This window comes from Pundamilia nyererei, unplaced genomic scaffold (assembly GCF_000239375.1).
Source record: "Pundamilia nyererei isolate P.nyererei 1_Seehausen unplaced genomic scaffold, PunNye1.0 scaffold00013, whole genome shotgun sequence".
NCBI lineage: Eukaryota > Metazoa > Chordata > Actinopteri > Cichliformes > Cichlidae > Pundamilia > Pundamilia nyererei.
The window spans coordinates 6,365,849-6,382,348 of NW_005187414.1; the positions used below are offsets into that span (position 1 = coordinate 6,365,849).

Genomic DNA, 16,500 nt, shown 5'->3' on the forward strand with positions numbered 1-16,500 from the left:
GTCGCAATTTACTCCTCCCTCACCTCCATCAGCACCGGCTTTATCTTTATGTGGCTTTTACAGTTTGTGTATTAAGTGTTTAGTGTTGTGTATTAGTCCTGATGGACTAAAAGTAGTTTAGGGGAGAAGCTTGAATCCGCCAGCCCGCTCTGAGGTTGGTTCATGGTCTTCTTCTGCGTGTTTTAGCCGGGGCTCCCATCTCTTTTTGTTGCAGTTGTTTGTAGGTCACCATTTTCATTATTAAAGGCTTGTTGAATGGCAGCAGTGAGACCGCGAGACGTTGCACAGTACAAAACATCACTACAGCTTCAGCTGAGTTATTGTAGTTCTTAGTTTGTACGAGGACGATTTTGTTTTTCTCTTAAAGTTTACATAGTCTCGGTTTAAAGCTTACGTAACCTCTAAGCTTGAGGGACTCATCCACGTAAATCCTGCCTTTCCTAGCACTTTGTTCACACACAGCGAGCAGTATCACATCATATTTAAACTCTCCTCACTGTAACATTCAGTGTGCAGGCTGCATGGTAACATCAGAGCAATGGATGCAATATTTTCCCCCCATTTTCATACATTTTAAATAAGCGCTGTTTTGGAAAAACACTTGACAAAAAAAAACACAAGCTTTTTGATGATGTGAAGTGTGAGGTAAACACCCCCTCCCCTCAACCGTTTCTCACTCCCACACACACACACACACACACACACACACACACACACACACACACACACACAGTCGCTCTTTGTCTCTCACAGACAGCCCAGTGATCCACAAAACATTGTGACAGCCTAGTTACACTGACAGCTCTCTCACTCACACACACTCACGCATACACAGCAATTACCGCAGATACTTGACAGCGAGACTTAGGAAGTGCTTGTGTGTGAGACTAAGGTATACACAACTCCTGTTAACTCCATGGTAACTAAGGGTAGGACAAATTTTGGTGTGACGACATATCGGAGTGCTTTTTCTTGTGAAAGCTTTCTGCAAAATACCCTAACTAAAGTTTATTCCACTTTTCAGAGCCAAACTTTATTTCAGACTCATGACTGACACTGAGTCATAAAAATATATAAATATTTCTACTGAAGTAAATATTGTAAAGGAAAGGGTTACTGGTAACAACATTATGAATATAATAATTATGGAGCTGCTTTGAAGCCAAGAGAAATGAGATATTCAGTGGATCCTTTCATCTGAAAGACGAAGATGAAATCCACCATGAATCTTCCTTCAGTACTTCAGACCTGTTTTACTTGATGGCATCTGGTTCAGACCCCAAATTTTGATGCTTTTATCTGCTTTTTAATGACTGTTTAGGTTTTCTGCTACACTTAAAACATGAATGTAACGTCTGGGTGAAACCAAGGCAAAGGGGCTGATTTGCGTGGTTGCAAAAAGACTTCTGTACCTATAGAAGTCGGGAAAATGGCTTCTGTAAACACCTGATGAGTTAATGGGCTCAGTCGCTCATTAGTTAGTCGGATCATTTTTTAAGATTTTGTAAATTCTGGTAATACTGTGTTAAGAAAGGATTATTTCGGGTTTGCAACAATCACAAAATAAGAACTTGTGATTGACAAGTTGTTAGCCGAAGAGCATGCGGTATCACACTCAGACCTGCCTCTTCTCATCGCATCAGGTTTTCGTGAAAACATCTAAAAGCTTCAAAACAGGACTTCACAAACAAGTGGGTGACACCAGGTTTTTTATGTTCTTACCCAGCACTCAAACCATATTTTATACTGCAAGCTGCATCCAGCATTTGCTAATTTAATCAACTCAATGTTATTTGAAAAGAGGGTCATCAGTCATTAAATTCAGCACTTCATTCATCTTTTCCTCCAGCTTTCTTGGGGTACCTTTCACATTTACTCACAGATATTATGAAGCATCACAGGTGACCCGTCACGTAGGGCGTTAAATACTGTGATACCACTGGTGTGGCTCCTCGGTGAATCCTACTCATAATAGAAAAACATGTGGCCAATGCACAGAAACAAGTCACTCAGTGTTTCCATCCCACCGTGAAACTAACTGAATATTTATTTGGTTTTTTAATTATCACACAAGTGATTTTCATTGAACCACAGACCACATTAATTAGGTCAGCAGAGTTTCTCAAGTTAAGACTTCTTTGTTGGCAGATTGAAACACTAATCAGTCACAGCTTAAAACTACATGATGGATGTTTTATGAAAAGCACCATAAATGACCCTGAGAGAAGCATTTGTGCTTCTAATCTAAGTACAGCATGTTGCTTTGTTGGTATTTCAGAGCCGAGGGGCACATTTTGATTTTGTTTCTAAAAGCAGATTAAATGATTACAATAATTTAACATCTTTTTTTCCCCCCATTTTTTAATAACAAAATGTCTCCAATCTCATCTCATCATGTGAGGACTTAGGACTATCAGTCTATTGTTTTTCAATGACGGATGACAAGAAGTGGCCGCTCACAAACTAATCACGGCAATTTGTTTTATCCCAGACAGACGAAACTGATGGAAGTAATCCTTTAAAAGACACGTTTTCCTCTGAACACAATTCCCTGTCGACTCCCGGTAGCTGCTAGACAAGAAGAGCACAAACGCATTGACAGCCTGGCAGCGTCCCAAGTCGACAGTGCCGTCTCAAATCATATCTGGCTACAGAGTAATAAACAGCACGACGTCAATGACAAAGGAGCTGAACGGGCACAAGAATTATTCTACGCGATTCACATCAAACCGAACTAAAAGCATGAGCCATTCCCCTTCATGTTTTACACACTCACATTTTTACATGTTCTACTCACAGTAATGAAACTGCTTAAGTTTTTAAAGCAGAAACCTTTCAGTACTTCTTACATTTAGAGGAAATTTGAGTCATTATTCTCTACCGCCGCCAAGTTTTCAAAGACCCGGCAGGCGTTAATACACAGCTGGGTGGTAATGGCTAAAATGGAAATTAGCTCTCTTGTGTAACACTGCTGTGTTTGATTAGACAACTGTGCCTCTCTTTTAAGTTCTGCTAAGTACTTGAAGTTTGACGGTGTTACACAAATCCCCTTAGAATAAAAAAAGAAAACTCCTGATCAAACCACCACCAACAACAGCAAGTAGCAAGAAAATGAAAAAAACTGCAGCCATACTGGCAGATAAAATCAGCAAAACCACCAAATCCTCATTCTAATGAATAACAAAACTGAGCTCCAGTTCACTTCTCAAATTACAAAAATATTAAGCCAAACTGTTGTTGCTGTGAGCACATTTTACCCACAGCTATGAAAACCAAATTGTTGAGACTCTCATGTGAGCTGACAGCGCCCTCCGGTGGTTCAGTTTTGCCTCTGACACAACAAAACAAGCGTCAAAAATAACTGTGTGAGTTTGTGCCTTTACTAACCGAGCTGTAGTGACGTTTCAGTGTGGTAATATCCATCTTGCTGCTTCTTCTTCAACATAGAACAAAGATCCACCCGCTCCACCGTCTGATCTCCAAAGAATCTGTGGTGATGAAACGAAAAACAGTCACAATGACAGAAGATAAAGACGCAGCGAGCACTGAGGCCTCCAGCAGATAATAAAGGCAGATGTCAGTCATATAGCCGCTTGATGGCAAAGAGCAGCGGGGGTGACAGCCAAATTTAAGCCTTTTTCACACGCAGCAGGTGGGAGAGAGAGGATGAGCACTCGTAAGCTGGGAATTCAAAGGATTATTACCTGCACTATTCTCATGCTGGAGTGATCAGATGTCTAATGTATTTTGCACCAGGGAGATGGCTTTAAATACATGGTACACTAGGTTTCTGTGTAAATTTGCATCTTAAAAACCACAAAAACTGAGTCAAAACATTACGAGATGCCATAATGTTCAAGCACCGTGTCATCTATAGCTGCTGTGTGAGTCTTACAATGGCCCCACTGCACAAGAAGTCCAAACCTTATAATGTGCTGTGCAGATTATGAATTTTTCATTGTATGAGAAACAAAGTACCTACTTGTCAGTGTAGTTGGAGTAAAGGGCCGGGTCCACACGCTTTATACCCTGAGAGAGACAAAGGAGAAAGGAAGTCGTATTAGTCACAGGTTGCGATAAACAAAGTGAAATTTCTGCACGCACACAAACGCACTGACAGGAAGAAGACAAGTACGCCGCCCGGCAGGCACCAGGAAGGATAAGGTAAGATAAAGTGTCAGAGGGAACGAGATAGATGCTATAATTCTTCTTCCCTCATCATCCACCCTCAACCATCTTTCATATCTTCTTTATATATCTCCTCTCTCTTCTTGGTGTTTGGCCCTTAACCTTTACAGTAGTCATCACGAACTCTAAAGTGATATAAATTCAAATTTCTTCTTAGTTATTAATTCTAATGCCCATTATCAGTTTCTGCTGGAGCCACAATGTGACATTTACCTACAGCTGCAACATTTTAACAGCTTCTGAGAGGAAGGGGAGGGAGAAGCACCAGTGCAGATGGTGTAGTTAAAAGAAGCTTTTTATTAAAAACAACACAAACCTGAGATCGGAGTTTTGAAGCTCTGGACAGCTTCATAATGGTGAGGTGGGGTTCAAACCCTCGGCAGTCTCCTTGCAGAAGCCCCTGCTCCTCAAAACGGCTCCGCAACAACTCTGCAACAGACGTGCGCACATTTATTTTTAATATAAACCTTCTCCCAGTGAGTCATTCAAATAAATACTGAAAATAAGTACATCAAAAAATTCAGCACATTTTCACAGCAAACCAAAACAAGCACATTTAATAAACTAAAAGGAAGGATGATAACTGATATAATGATACACATGCATAAATATAGAGAACATGACGTGGATTCAAATGCACAATAACGTGACTCCATTTCTTCCGCTCAAGCATCTCGACTCTCTATTATAGATTTTTTTTACTGCTATAACAGAGCACACAAATGGAGCGGCCACAGATGGCTGAGAATGTGTGTCAGATGATGGGGGAAAAAGCTTTTAGCCAAAATATCATTTAGCTACTGAGATAAAGATAGATAAGTGAACAAAGGCGTGAACACACAGACAAGCCTGCAAGGACAAATATACAGACAAACAGTGTTTAGAGTCAGACTACAGAGGTATTTTTAGATGAGGAGCTCTACAGGGAGAGAAAGGTTAGTATATAATCAATACCAGTGGTGGAAAGTACAGACAAGATGACGAGAGGGCCTGACTTCCTGTCTTATATTTCCTTTTCTTATAGCACTTCCCATAAGGAATTTTGATTTGTAAATCTTCTGTCCCTACAGAGTAATTTTCTGCAAAAACAACAACCGGAGCCGTTCTTTATGAATGCTGCTTGTTAAACTTCCAACTTTTCTAAATGCTTCATAAGCAGGGCCCTAAAAGAAGCTTCAGTCTACGTGAAAACGTTAATGTTTCAACATAAACTTTGTTTGCGGTACTAATGTTACTACTAATGAGGAAAGCCTTACAAACTCAGATTCACAGGGGGTGGAGGGGCCATTAAAATATTCCATTCATCCCATAAAATGTAACTCTACACCTTTAACTTGTTTAATATGCAAAGATCTATGACTTTTGCATTATCCTTCCACTTGCCTGCAACTCGTCCCCCAGAGTCCTCCACACTCTCAAATTCTCCAGCTTGTTTTGATAACCACATGAGAAAAGCCCTGTTCATTAATGTCTTAACCAGGAGGTCCTGGAACAGGTCGTGGTGCTGCTGAAAATTCAATACAGCCATCCAAGCAAAGCTTTTACATACATTAACATTAGTGCAGTAAAAGCTTCCCAGCCAAAGAAACATCAGCATTTCCTTTGAACCTTAATTGTCACTTTCTCTCCTCTGTCTGCGTTTCTGTTTCGTCCGGAGGAGCACAGGAGACGTACACGACGAAGCAGAGAGCAGAGAAAAGAGCGAAACACCAGCAAGGACGTAACATCATCCAAACAGCATCACAACACAGCGATTCTGCGATACGTGGCACGCTGCTTTGACAGATCATGGCATCCATGCAACCAAAAGATAAAAAAACCTGCATAAAAGGTGTGAAATATGAATTTATTCCCTGCATTTTGGTCTCAGCGTGCATCAATACCATTTAATTTCAATGCAAGTGTTACCAGCTCTCCAGTTAGCATTCCCCACTGTCCGCCATTTAGTATTACCTGGTACTGTTCTCTGCTTCAAACAGCTTCAAGTTTCACTAAGAAGATTGATATCTGGTGCCAGCTTACTGATAATTGTATCATAACAGGATGTGATACACTATATACTCACATCAGCATTTCATCCCACTTCTTTTAAGTTAGATAACCTTGTCCCAAATCACTGGTTCTGGAAAGTTAGCCCCAGCTAATTACAGCCATGCCCAAAACCCATCGCTGTCTTATTTAGTGTTTTTGAGACTTAGATAAAATAAAACCCCCCTCAAACTCTCAGATCAAAAGTAATAATATGTAGAAACTTTGCCTTTGTAGCTCTGTATAAAACAAAACGGCTTCTGTATTGCTGAATTACATCAAACCCTGACACTCAATTTTTTCTGGGATTTGCCTTTGCTTGGCCAATGTAGCACATTTTTGGCTCTCAGCAGCAAATCTCAGCATGAGCAGCTACAAATCCCACAAAAACAGTAATGCTGCCCAAACACTATATGTTCACATTAATATAGAACATCTCACAGAGGTAGAAACAATCGAAAAACCTTAAGTATCATACACACATTAATTACAGCATACTTCCAATTTAACTGTTAAGGGTGAAAATGGAAAGTATTAAGTGAAGGTCACCTCATTTACTGTGTATTATACGTGTGTGTGTGTGTGTGTGTGTGTGTGTGTGTGTGTGTGTGTGTGTTTTAGTGGTGCAAGAGCATTGGAGTGGGAATCCTCTTAGAAATGGCTTAATGTTGTTGCCGGAGGCACAACACAAAAACAAACATGCAAAAGATTCTGAAGGCACCCACACACGTGGATTTAGGCACAAGAAGAGAAATGTAGGAACAGAAATGTTCACACACACACACACACACACACAACAGAAAAGGAAAAACACCAAAAATTCCATTTTATTTAATCAGATTGACTAAATTACAGATGAGGACGTGTTCACACTGAAAAACAAATCAAAATGTGGACGTCTCTGCACTACACAGAGTATGACTTTAATCATTTCTACACGTTTGTACGACGTATAACTTTGACCCGGAGGTTCTTACCAAACTGGCTGCCATTTATTTTTAGAATTCCGCTATTCTCGTTTTACCAGGTCCTCTGTTGTCTCCGAGACAAACGTCAGGCTTAGACTTTCCATGACTTCTGAATGAGAGACTTATGACTTAAAACATCTTAAAGATCTTAAACATCTCATTCTCTTGCAGTTGTCTAATCATTGATACCCATAAGAAAGGCTCCACCACAGCAAGCATCCACCTGCATTAAGGTGTTTTAAGCTTCGTAGTGTCTCGAGAAGGAAAAACCCTCCAACTGTGCATACTTTTAATTGATCTCATATGTAGAAACGTAAGCAGACACTATTAGCTACTAGCAGCTCATTCCAACTTCAGACACCCCTCCAGAGTGCACACCAAGTACAATATCACATTAGCATTGGATTTCACCCTCTACTAAAGCGTGAAAAGCAAGTAGAACAAAAATGTCACTCAATGCTTTCAAACCTAAACACCAAAGAGACAGAGAGAGGAAGGATGACCACAAGAGCAAGAAGCTAAATGTTTGCCACTGACCTGCCAAGCTGTCCAGTGTGTGTCTGTGTTGTCCGGAGGCCAGTCCGACAAACACCACCTCCTTCCTGAAATGACTTATCCCTGAGAAGGGCAAGACCAGATCCCTCCCACCCAGCAACTCAGCCAGTGACGGCTCAACCTGAGCCAGCACCGCTGCCGCCCTATAAGGAAATATACACATGAATATGCACAACACACAAACACGCACACACATTCATGACTTAATCCCCTCTCTCGCTCCCTTCCTGTCATATTACATAATGGGAGAATCTAGTGATTACTAATAACACCATCTTCTTCTTGATGGGATTAAGCATCACTTCATCACATAACGCAGCTCCGATGTCCCTGAGTGTCACGGAGTTAGCTCACAAAAACACAGACTGCCTTTATATTTCCATCAGCCTCTAAAGCTATGCGAGAACAGCAATTTCAAACTCAAATCTTTATTTTTCTACCGACTTTCAATTTACTTCAGTTATATATGATACGATATGTGCAGTGGCAGAATTTGAACTCATTTAGTATTTTAGCCTTTAGGATGTATGTGGGACAGATATGTGCTGACAGAGTAAAAAATAACTGAAAATGCTTAAAATGATTAAAAGAACGTTTAAGATGAAAATGATGTAATGAAATCCAATCCAGGGGCGTGTATTCACTTTAACTGACACATAAAATAGGTGATTTTTATCTAAGCTGACTAAGACAAGGCTTACTCTAAAACATCCAAACCACTCGTAAAAATGTACAGCCTGACCGTCGTGGAAGTGCTGAGAGGAAAAGATAAGACACAAGCCGTACCTAATGTGACACGTTGGTAATTAGTCACTGCTGACACTGCATCCATATATTTACTTCTGCAACAGGATTTTGCCGAGCTATCAGAGCTATCTGATGTTGTGATAATGTGCAGCTTTAAAGAGGCTAAATGGGATTCAATGAGAACATTTGATTCTAACAGTAAACTAGTTTGAGAACACTCTGTTTGATTGAAGTTCGGCATTTTAGGATTACTGTGCATTTTATGCTCAGAGAACAATAAAGAAAATGGAAAATCCGGAACAAAAGAGATGTTGTTCTAGTCAACCTACATCCCAAGACACGACACCGGCTGTCACTGAGTACACCGCTGCTACATGCATGTGTGCATGTTTGGGGGGAAAAAAAAGCTGCTGAGGATTCTCCGCATGGAGGAGGAGGAGCGACCCAACACAGTAATCTGGGGGATACAATGATCTCAGTGAGGGGCTGAAATTTGTTTTGGTAAAACAGTTTTTTTTGCATAGCTTTGGCCATTTTATTTGCCACCCCTCTCTGAGCCTGGGTCTGCTGGAGGTTCCTTCCTATTAAAAGGAAGTTTTTCCTTCCCACTGTCACCTAGTGCTTGCTCATAGAGGGTTGTGCAATACTGAAGGGTTTCTTTCTGATATTTTAGGGATTTTACCTTACAATATAAAGCACCATGAGGTGACTATGGTTGTAATTTGGCACTAAGTTTACCTGAGTTGAACTGAATTGAATCTGAGTCTTCTTAGGTACAATAATGAGCCTCGGCCCAGCCCTGTAATGTAGGATCCAATGTGTGTTATTTAAAAAAAAAAAAAAAAGCTCTGAAGGAATGAATCAAAGAGCTGCAAGAATGTGTGTGTGTGTGAATGTGGCTCGCAGTGCTGGAGTGATCAATAAGACCAGAAAAGTGGAATATAAAAAGCAACCCACAACGCTGTGAGCACTTAGATGATCATTTTCAGGCTCACAGAAGAAGCTCTGCTGTAACTAATAACATTAACAATAGCCGTCTTTTTACTGTTACTACTCAAGGCCATTTTTAATGCTACGAGTAACAACTGAGTTCAAAATGGCTACTGTAAAAAAGCATTTTGTTGTGGGATCAACAGAAGACTTTTGTGATAGAAGTCATTTTATTTATGTCGCAGTAAGAAAAGGATGGGTATCTAAATGATAATTAACTTCTTCAGCTTGAGGGTGACTCTTATTCAGAGCAAAGTTTACTTCCTGATGTAACTACTAAAACGTCATTTATTGCTGTCATGAACAATACCATGTCTGCTTTTTAATGTTATTGTGCTATAGCATGACCAAAATATGACATGCACTTACATTCTACAATGTAGTTATAGTTAGTTAAAGAAGCAAAGGTAATTGCAGACAATTTGGGTGTCAAATTATTCATATGAACTTCTGTGTGTGTGATGTGATGTGGATGTCAGCATGTGCACCAACTCACAGGTCTACTTGCTCCTGATTGGCAAGATGAGTGACTAAAAGCGTGATGTGAAGAGTTGGGACAGGGATCATAGCTTTGGCCAGTCGGGGGTCCTGCTGGAGCACGGCCTCTTGGACCTCACTCACAGCTGAACTTATCTGTCAGTGGACAGAGAGCAGAAGTCAGTTGAAAGCCACGTCCTTAAACTGTGATTTGTGAGACACAATGTGCATAAACTCCACCTGCTCCAGCTTCTTACCTGAGTGTTAGTAATGGGGATGGAGACAAAGTAATTGGGTCGCTGGCTCTCTTTCTTTTTCTTCTTCTTGTCCCCATCGTCCTCACTGTCCACTCTGCCCTCGATGTCTCCTCGCTTTCTCTTTCTCTTTCTCTTAGTTGACTCTTGGCTGGGGACTACGAACAACAGCAAAATGAAAGTTACAATTAAAAATATCAATTGAAAGGTCCCAAATCGTGAAAACACATCCTATTTTATTATGTAGTTCTAATAGAGTTGGAGGTGTAAAATATAAGCTATGAAAATATGAAGTTGCTTCTGATTCCGTTCCTCTAGCACCAACACCCACACATAAAAACTGGACATCATGCTAAGGATTTGCATGAAAATAAACATAATACAGGATCACGACAGTGAAAACAGACCACTTATAAGACATAAGGTGCCCGCTTGACTTGTCATCAAGGCTTCTTAATAGTGGGGGAAAATGCTGCTAATTCAAGTAATTATAAAACATTAGGAACATACATAGTGCTTTCCATGTTGTTGGGCTGGCCAAAGCAAATGGAAGCTCTGACAATAAGTTTTCAGAAGTATCAGAAGACTTCAGCGTTTTCTTCATCAGTTTCTTCCTCTCCCTCCTCAACTTCCTTCTAGTCTTCTTCTCATTTGATCCTGAAGGAGCTGTCAAAAAACAAACAAACAAGTTTAGCATACTGTATCTACATGAACTGAATATACAAATGAAAATAAAAGAATAGACATGCAGTCACAGGCATGGAGTGTCACCCACAGACTCGACACGGCTCATGAAATAGTGTGCTAGACACAGCACCAGAACCCAAAATTATGATTCTCAGACTTTCAGATTTTGGGTATCATTCAAGACGTATTGGTACTGAGTACTAAGTTTCTGGCACCGTAACATTTTTACAGTGTGCTTAAGTTGCTTAAGTGCAGAATGCCGGCATAGAAGATCGTGTTCTTCTAACGTTAAATTATTGCTACTGTACGAGTCGTCATCTAAATTGCATCTGGACTTTGACTCAGGCAGAACCGCATTATAAAACGTGTTAAGCCATAAGCTTAAGAGTTTCTGGCAAAAACTTAAAGTTATGTTTGGTCACCTCATAAAATTTTAAAAAGCAGTTATGAAACCTTTTTCATTTAAATTCAATCATGCAAGGACACGTGGCAGTCGTGTTTACTACTCTATTGTTTTCCACGCACACATTTGATAAATATTGCTTTGCTAAATAAAACACAATTTCAAATTATGTGGTACCAGGAAGCCAACAAAAAAGTGAATCTATTCCCCAATTAAACCAAAGATTAGTCAGTATTGTATGACAGTTTCAGCCATTTAACTTACTGGACACCGAGGCAGCTTCAGGATCTGCAGGACTTTCCTGGACCTCCATGCCGACTGCCCCTGTCTGGGCTGAAGTCATCACCATCTCTCTCAGGTCCTTGTGCTCTTCTCCGACCTCCTTTCCTGCCAGATTTTCATCACCCTCATCATCCTCATCTGATGCAACTGAAGTTGTGTCTCTTCCGTAGGAGATGCTGGCTGGCTGCATATCACACACGGTGAGCAGATGATGATAGGACGGTGCTGTCACCTAAAACACAGAGGCCATGTATCATTTCCAGGTTACACTTTCTGCAGCCAGCTTGATTCTTCTCTTCATTACCTGAAATCTGAACCGCTGTGCAGGCGGCTTGAGGCGAAGAGCTCTGGCTTGTTGGGAATAACTGACAGATACTGAATGCTGACTCCTAAGCAGCACTTCATTAACAGCACATATCCTTTGTGAACGCTTAGACCCGAGGCTCAATATCACACGGCTGAAGATCATAACACACAAGTCTGTTCAATTTTAGATATAAACTTTTAGATTTTTAAACAGAGAAATGTGTGAAGTAGGCATCACAGAGAACAACATTGCAACTACCACAAAAAAAAAAAACAAACCCACAAGTCTGCAGCTTCTTATGAAACTCAAAAGACTGACTTTACCTCCATTTACAACACCTGTTGAAATATATCAGAGCCATGCTGCAGAACATCTGCTGAGCTATACAACTGTTAGCTAACTCTCTCTAACGGAGCTGTGCTACTGTTTATCAAACTAAACGAAATACGCGCACATTTTTCTTACTTTTTTTATATCGAGCTGGCGCAAAAAGCACGCAGGTGGTAGTGTTTGTATCAAAACTGGTAAGGTAAATATCACAAAATAATATTCATGCCAACGCGCTAACTAGCAGGACCTACCGGAAGCATTCATTTGTAAACAATATCAAACTTCCGGTCTAGAAAAATAAAATAAAATAAACATTTTCAAAATAAAAGTACAAGTTATATGTCCTCTCCATTTAGGAAAACAAAGACACTAAAGACACAATCATATTCATCCAGCTTAGTTTATCTTCATATTTACTATTTCTTTCCACCGTAAATTTCCCTTTCACGAATGCCTCTCTGCAGAAGCTCTACGCCCCAGGGGGCCTCAAAACACAGTTTAAGTACCACAGAGCTAATCTAAAGAATTAATAACACGTCATTTATGTGACATTAATTTGGCGTTGCTAGCAAATCAAAGGACCGGATTAAACGTAATTATTCCGTCAATTACTAGAATACAGCGCAGTTTATGTTAGTTCATTTTTATTTAGATGACAAACTTTACACCAGCCAAAAAAAAAAAAAAAAAAAAAAGTTTGTCTCACACAATTTTTCATTTTCTATGAATATAATGTATACATCTATAAAGTGGCTTATCATTGAATATGTGGTCTTTGCACTCTTTAGTCTTTCTTAGTGAATAAAAGTCAAGAATATAGAAAATAACAGCAGAAATATTAGCTGAACTAGGTTAAATTATACTATAAATACACTGGTGTTTTGAACTGTTCAGGACCCCTCAATTTTTTCTTTTTTTTTTTTAAAAAAGGAAAAAAGAAAAAGAAGACAGATGTTTTTTTAACATTTTTATTCACAATTTTAAACATTGGCTTGATTTTTTTTTTCTGAAAGATGAAAATAACTTGCAGATTTACATAGCAACCGTGAAACTAATCACAATATATTTGACTTTGATATAAATATATTTATTATTTATCTTAATGATCAAAGGACTTACGATGTCACTGTGTACATATAGCTGTAACTGTCACTTTTGGGGTTTTTTTTAGAGATAAACAGCAGTTGGTACAGTTGAAAGTAGTTTTATGGCTATCTACACCCATATACTGTGTCTCTGACCTCTTCTTTGACACTTCATGATCACACCTGTTGACTCAGCAACTACCCTTACAGCTGAAATATCTTAAAGTACTGAAATAAAGGTCACAAAGACAATTCTGTGCTGCCCTTTTGTTTCACAATGCACAAAATAATTATTTTGCATGATCAAAACCATAAAATCCTCAATTCCTATGCAAATGGTCAGAGCAATCTGGACTACTCAAGTGATACAGTGCAAAAAAAGTGGATTACAAAAGAGTAATGAATGGGACATATTTACAGTTTCTTTGACTTGTGATATCTGACTTTACACTATGAAAATTTTTTTAAAAAGGTTTGAACTCTCATTAGTGGAATACTAATAATACCACCATAATTACTAGCAGCCACATTCTGTGTCTTTCCACTTGTATCTTTAATTGTCTGGATATCTGCGTACTGCAGTAATGCCTTTCGAATTTCAGAAATGGCATCGTTATTTTGTTGACACTGCAACAATCCATGCACTGTCTCATGGTAGAACACATGGAAAGGTAACACAACATTAGAAACGCCATCCCTTGTTTTCATGAAATTTACATGCTTGGGTTCATGTGCGTGATGCATCAAAACCAGAATGACAGGCTGAGAACCTACAGAGAACAAACAAGAGGAGACGGATTACGAGAACATAACAGTGGAAAAGTATTAAAAGAAAAAAAATTTAATGGCCACAGATTTTCTTATACTATAGAAACATTAGACAAAATTCATGCTATTCCTGATGCTTTTAAAAGCTCATCATTATTATGAGTTACTTTCAGGTCGTATTCTCAAACCCAAAAATGTCTCATAAAACACAACTGCAATTTTTTGAATGGATGAGTAATTTAATTCTTTCCCTTACCTTTGACTTGCGTCATGGCTGCGTCAATATCTGTCCCCATACGTGAAACAATGGGACAGAAGACAATAATGGCCTGGCAATCCTGATTGCTGTCTTCCTGTTCGATCAAATTCAAATCTGGCTCCTCACTTAAAGCCTTTACTTTTTCCAGTATCTGTTGATGGGCATTAAAGGTTTTTCCACTTATCACCATCTTGTACTTCAGTGTGGCTATAGAAATAATACAAAAAATTACAAATTAAGAGCAAGTTAAATTCACAGGAGAATCAACTTAAACTTCCTGGAATACAGTGATTCATGATAAATGAAATAAAAGACTTTGCTTCAATGAGTGAAATCAATTTATTAATATAGCACAAAAAAAATTTCCAAAACATTACTAGAATGATTAACAGAGCTGTCTGAGTCTTTTAAATATAAAGCCTTGAGTTGAACAGATTTTAAACATAGTGTTTTAGATCATCTAAATGCAAATATAAAAATGTTAAGCATTCTCGAAAACAATATATGTGCACAGGTAACTATACACTTTACAATATGCAGCTGAAATTTTAGGGTTTATTTTTCAATACAACTTTTTAGAGTGGAACAAAATATCATTTGATACACTGTACTGCCAAAGGTATTTGCTTGTCTGCTTTTACACACATATGAACTTAAGTGGCATACCATTCTTAATCTATATGGTTTAATATGATGCCAGCCCATTGTTTTCAGCTATAACAGTTTCTAACTCTTCTCGGAAGGCTTTCCACAACGTTTAGGAGTGTTTGTGGGAGTTTTTGAACATTCTTCCAGAAGCACATTTGTGAGGTCAGACTGATGTTGACGAGAGGCCCTGGCTCGCAATCTCTGCTTTAATTCAACCGAATGTTGTCCTGTTAGGTTGAGGTCAGGACTCTGTCCAGGCCAGTCAATTTCAGTCATGTTCCTTCTATGTTGGAATAGAAAGGGGGCGTCCCCAAACTGTTCCCACAAAGTTGGGAGAATGAAATATTTCAAAATGTCTTGGTTTGCTAAAGCATTAAGGGGCCGAGCCCAACTCCTGAAAAACCATGCCCCATGATCCAAGCTATGATCCCCCTTCCACCAAACTTTGCACTTGGCACAATGCTGTCAGACAAGTACTGTTTTCCTGGCAATTGCCAAACCCAGACTCAACAATCAGATTGCCAGACAAAGACGTGTGATTCGTCACTCGAGAGAACACGTCTCAAATGCTTCAGTAATGTCGTGTTTTACACCACTGCATCTAACACCTTGGACTTATTGAAATAAAGCTTGGATCTAGCATCTTGGCTATGGAAAACCATACCATGACTCTACGCATTATGTGCCTCCGCTAAATCCGCTCTGTGATTTTACGTGGCCTACCACTTGGTGGCTGAGTTGCTGTCATTCCCAATCATTTTCAGTCACTGAGAGTTGATTGTGAAATATTTAGCAGCAGGAAAATTTTACAACTGCACTTGTCAGACATCTGGTGTTTATTTCACGACACCATGCTGGAATTCGCAGAGCTCCTGAGAGTAAACTATTCTTTCAGAATTGTCTGTAGAAGCAGTCTGCATGGCTAGGTGCTTGATTTTATACACCTGTGACCATGGAAGTGATTAGAACACCTGAATTCAATCATCTGGATGGGTGATTACCTCTGGCAATATAGTGTGTATAACAGTGTATTAAGTTAGATTTCTGAGTTTTTTTTTAACATATAATAAGTGAATATTGAATATTGCCTGGAGTTGGAAACCTTAAAACCTGGTCAATAATACAACCTTACATTTTAACAGTGAAGAGCTAAATTTACCTTGTCTTTTCTGTGGATGGTCACGCTTGAAAGAAGGAGAGCGTGAGAACAGATTTGCACTACTGGTACTTGTATCTAACAAATATTGATGTAAAACAGCTATGTAGCTATGTATGGCTATTTAACAATAGCCATACATAGCTCCATATGCATGTGTCTGTGTGTCACTAGACTGTAAGTAAAAGAAGGTGAAATTTACCTTGTTGTATTTCTGGAAGGTCACTAGTTTGGCTATTCTCACTACTTGACGAAGAACCTGTTGAGTACAAGGGCATAACACATTTACAAGAAATAAAAAATAAAACTTATGAATGTATGTAAAAATCTTACTTAAGTAATAATTTACCATATTGTCATATACTATA

General features: G+C 39.1%; 2 protein-coding genes across 4 annotated transcripts in view; both read right to left on the reverse strand.

Moving 5' to 3' along the window:
- akap7 (A-kinase anchoring protein 7) overlaps positions 1–12,477 on the reverse strand; it is a 50,878-nt gene extending 38,401 nt beyond the window's left edge. For all 3 annotated transcript variants that reach the window (XM_013908741.1, XM_013908740.1, XM_013908742.1), the window contains exons 1-10: positions 12,210–12,477; positions 11,884–12,037; positions 11,562–11,811; positions 10,718–10,873; positions 10,211–10,365; positions 9,973–10,109; positions 7,722–7,882; positions 4,505–4,617; positions 3,983–4,029; positions 3,388–3,488 (exon numbers count right to left, since the gene is read on the reverse strand). In XM_013908741.1, the coding sequence (XP_013764195.1) occupies positions 3,388–3,488; positions 3,983–4,029; positions 4,505–4,617; positions 7,722–7,882; positions 9,973–10,109; positions 10,211–10,365; positions 10,718–10,873; positions 11,562–11,811; positions 11,884–12,037; positions 12,210–12,259 (1,324 nt within the window). In that variant the 5' untranslated portion in view covers positions 12,260–12,477. The remainder of the gene's footprint in view (positions 1–3,387; positions 3,489–3,982; positions 4,030–4,504; positions 4,618–7,721; positions 7,883–9,972; positions 10,110–10,210; positions 10,366–10,717; positions 10,874–11,561; positions 11,812–11,883; positions 12,038–12,209) is intronic.
- Positions 12,478–13,286: 809 nt separating this feature from the next.
- The window catches only part of LOC102200162 (uncharacterized), a 17,747-nt gene continuing 14,533 nt past the window's right edge, over positions 13,287–16,500 (reverse strand). Inside the window, exons 3-5 of the mRNA XM_005725044.1 lie at positions 16,335–16,391; positions 14,326–14,535; positions 13,287–14,071 (exon numbers count right to left, since the gene is read on the reverse strand). Of these exons, the coding sequence (XP_005725101.1) occupies positions 13,752–14,071; positions 14,326–14,535; positions 16,335–16,391 (587 nt within the window). The 3' untranslated portion in view covers positions 13,287–13,751. The remainder of the gene's footprint in view (positions 14,072–14,325; positions 14,536–16,334; positions 16,392–16,500) is intronic.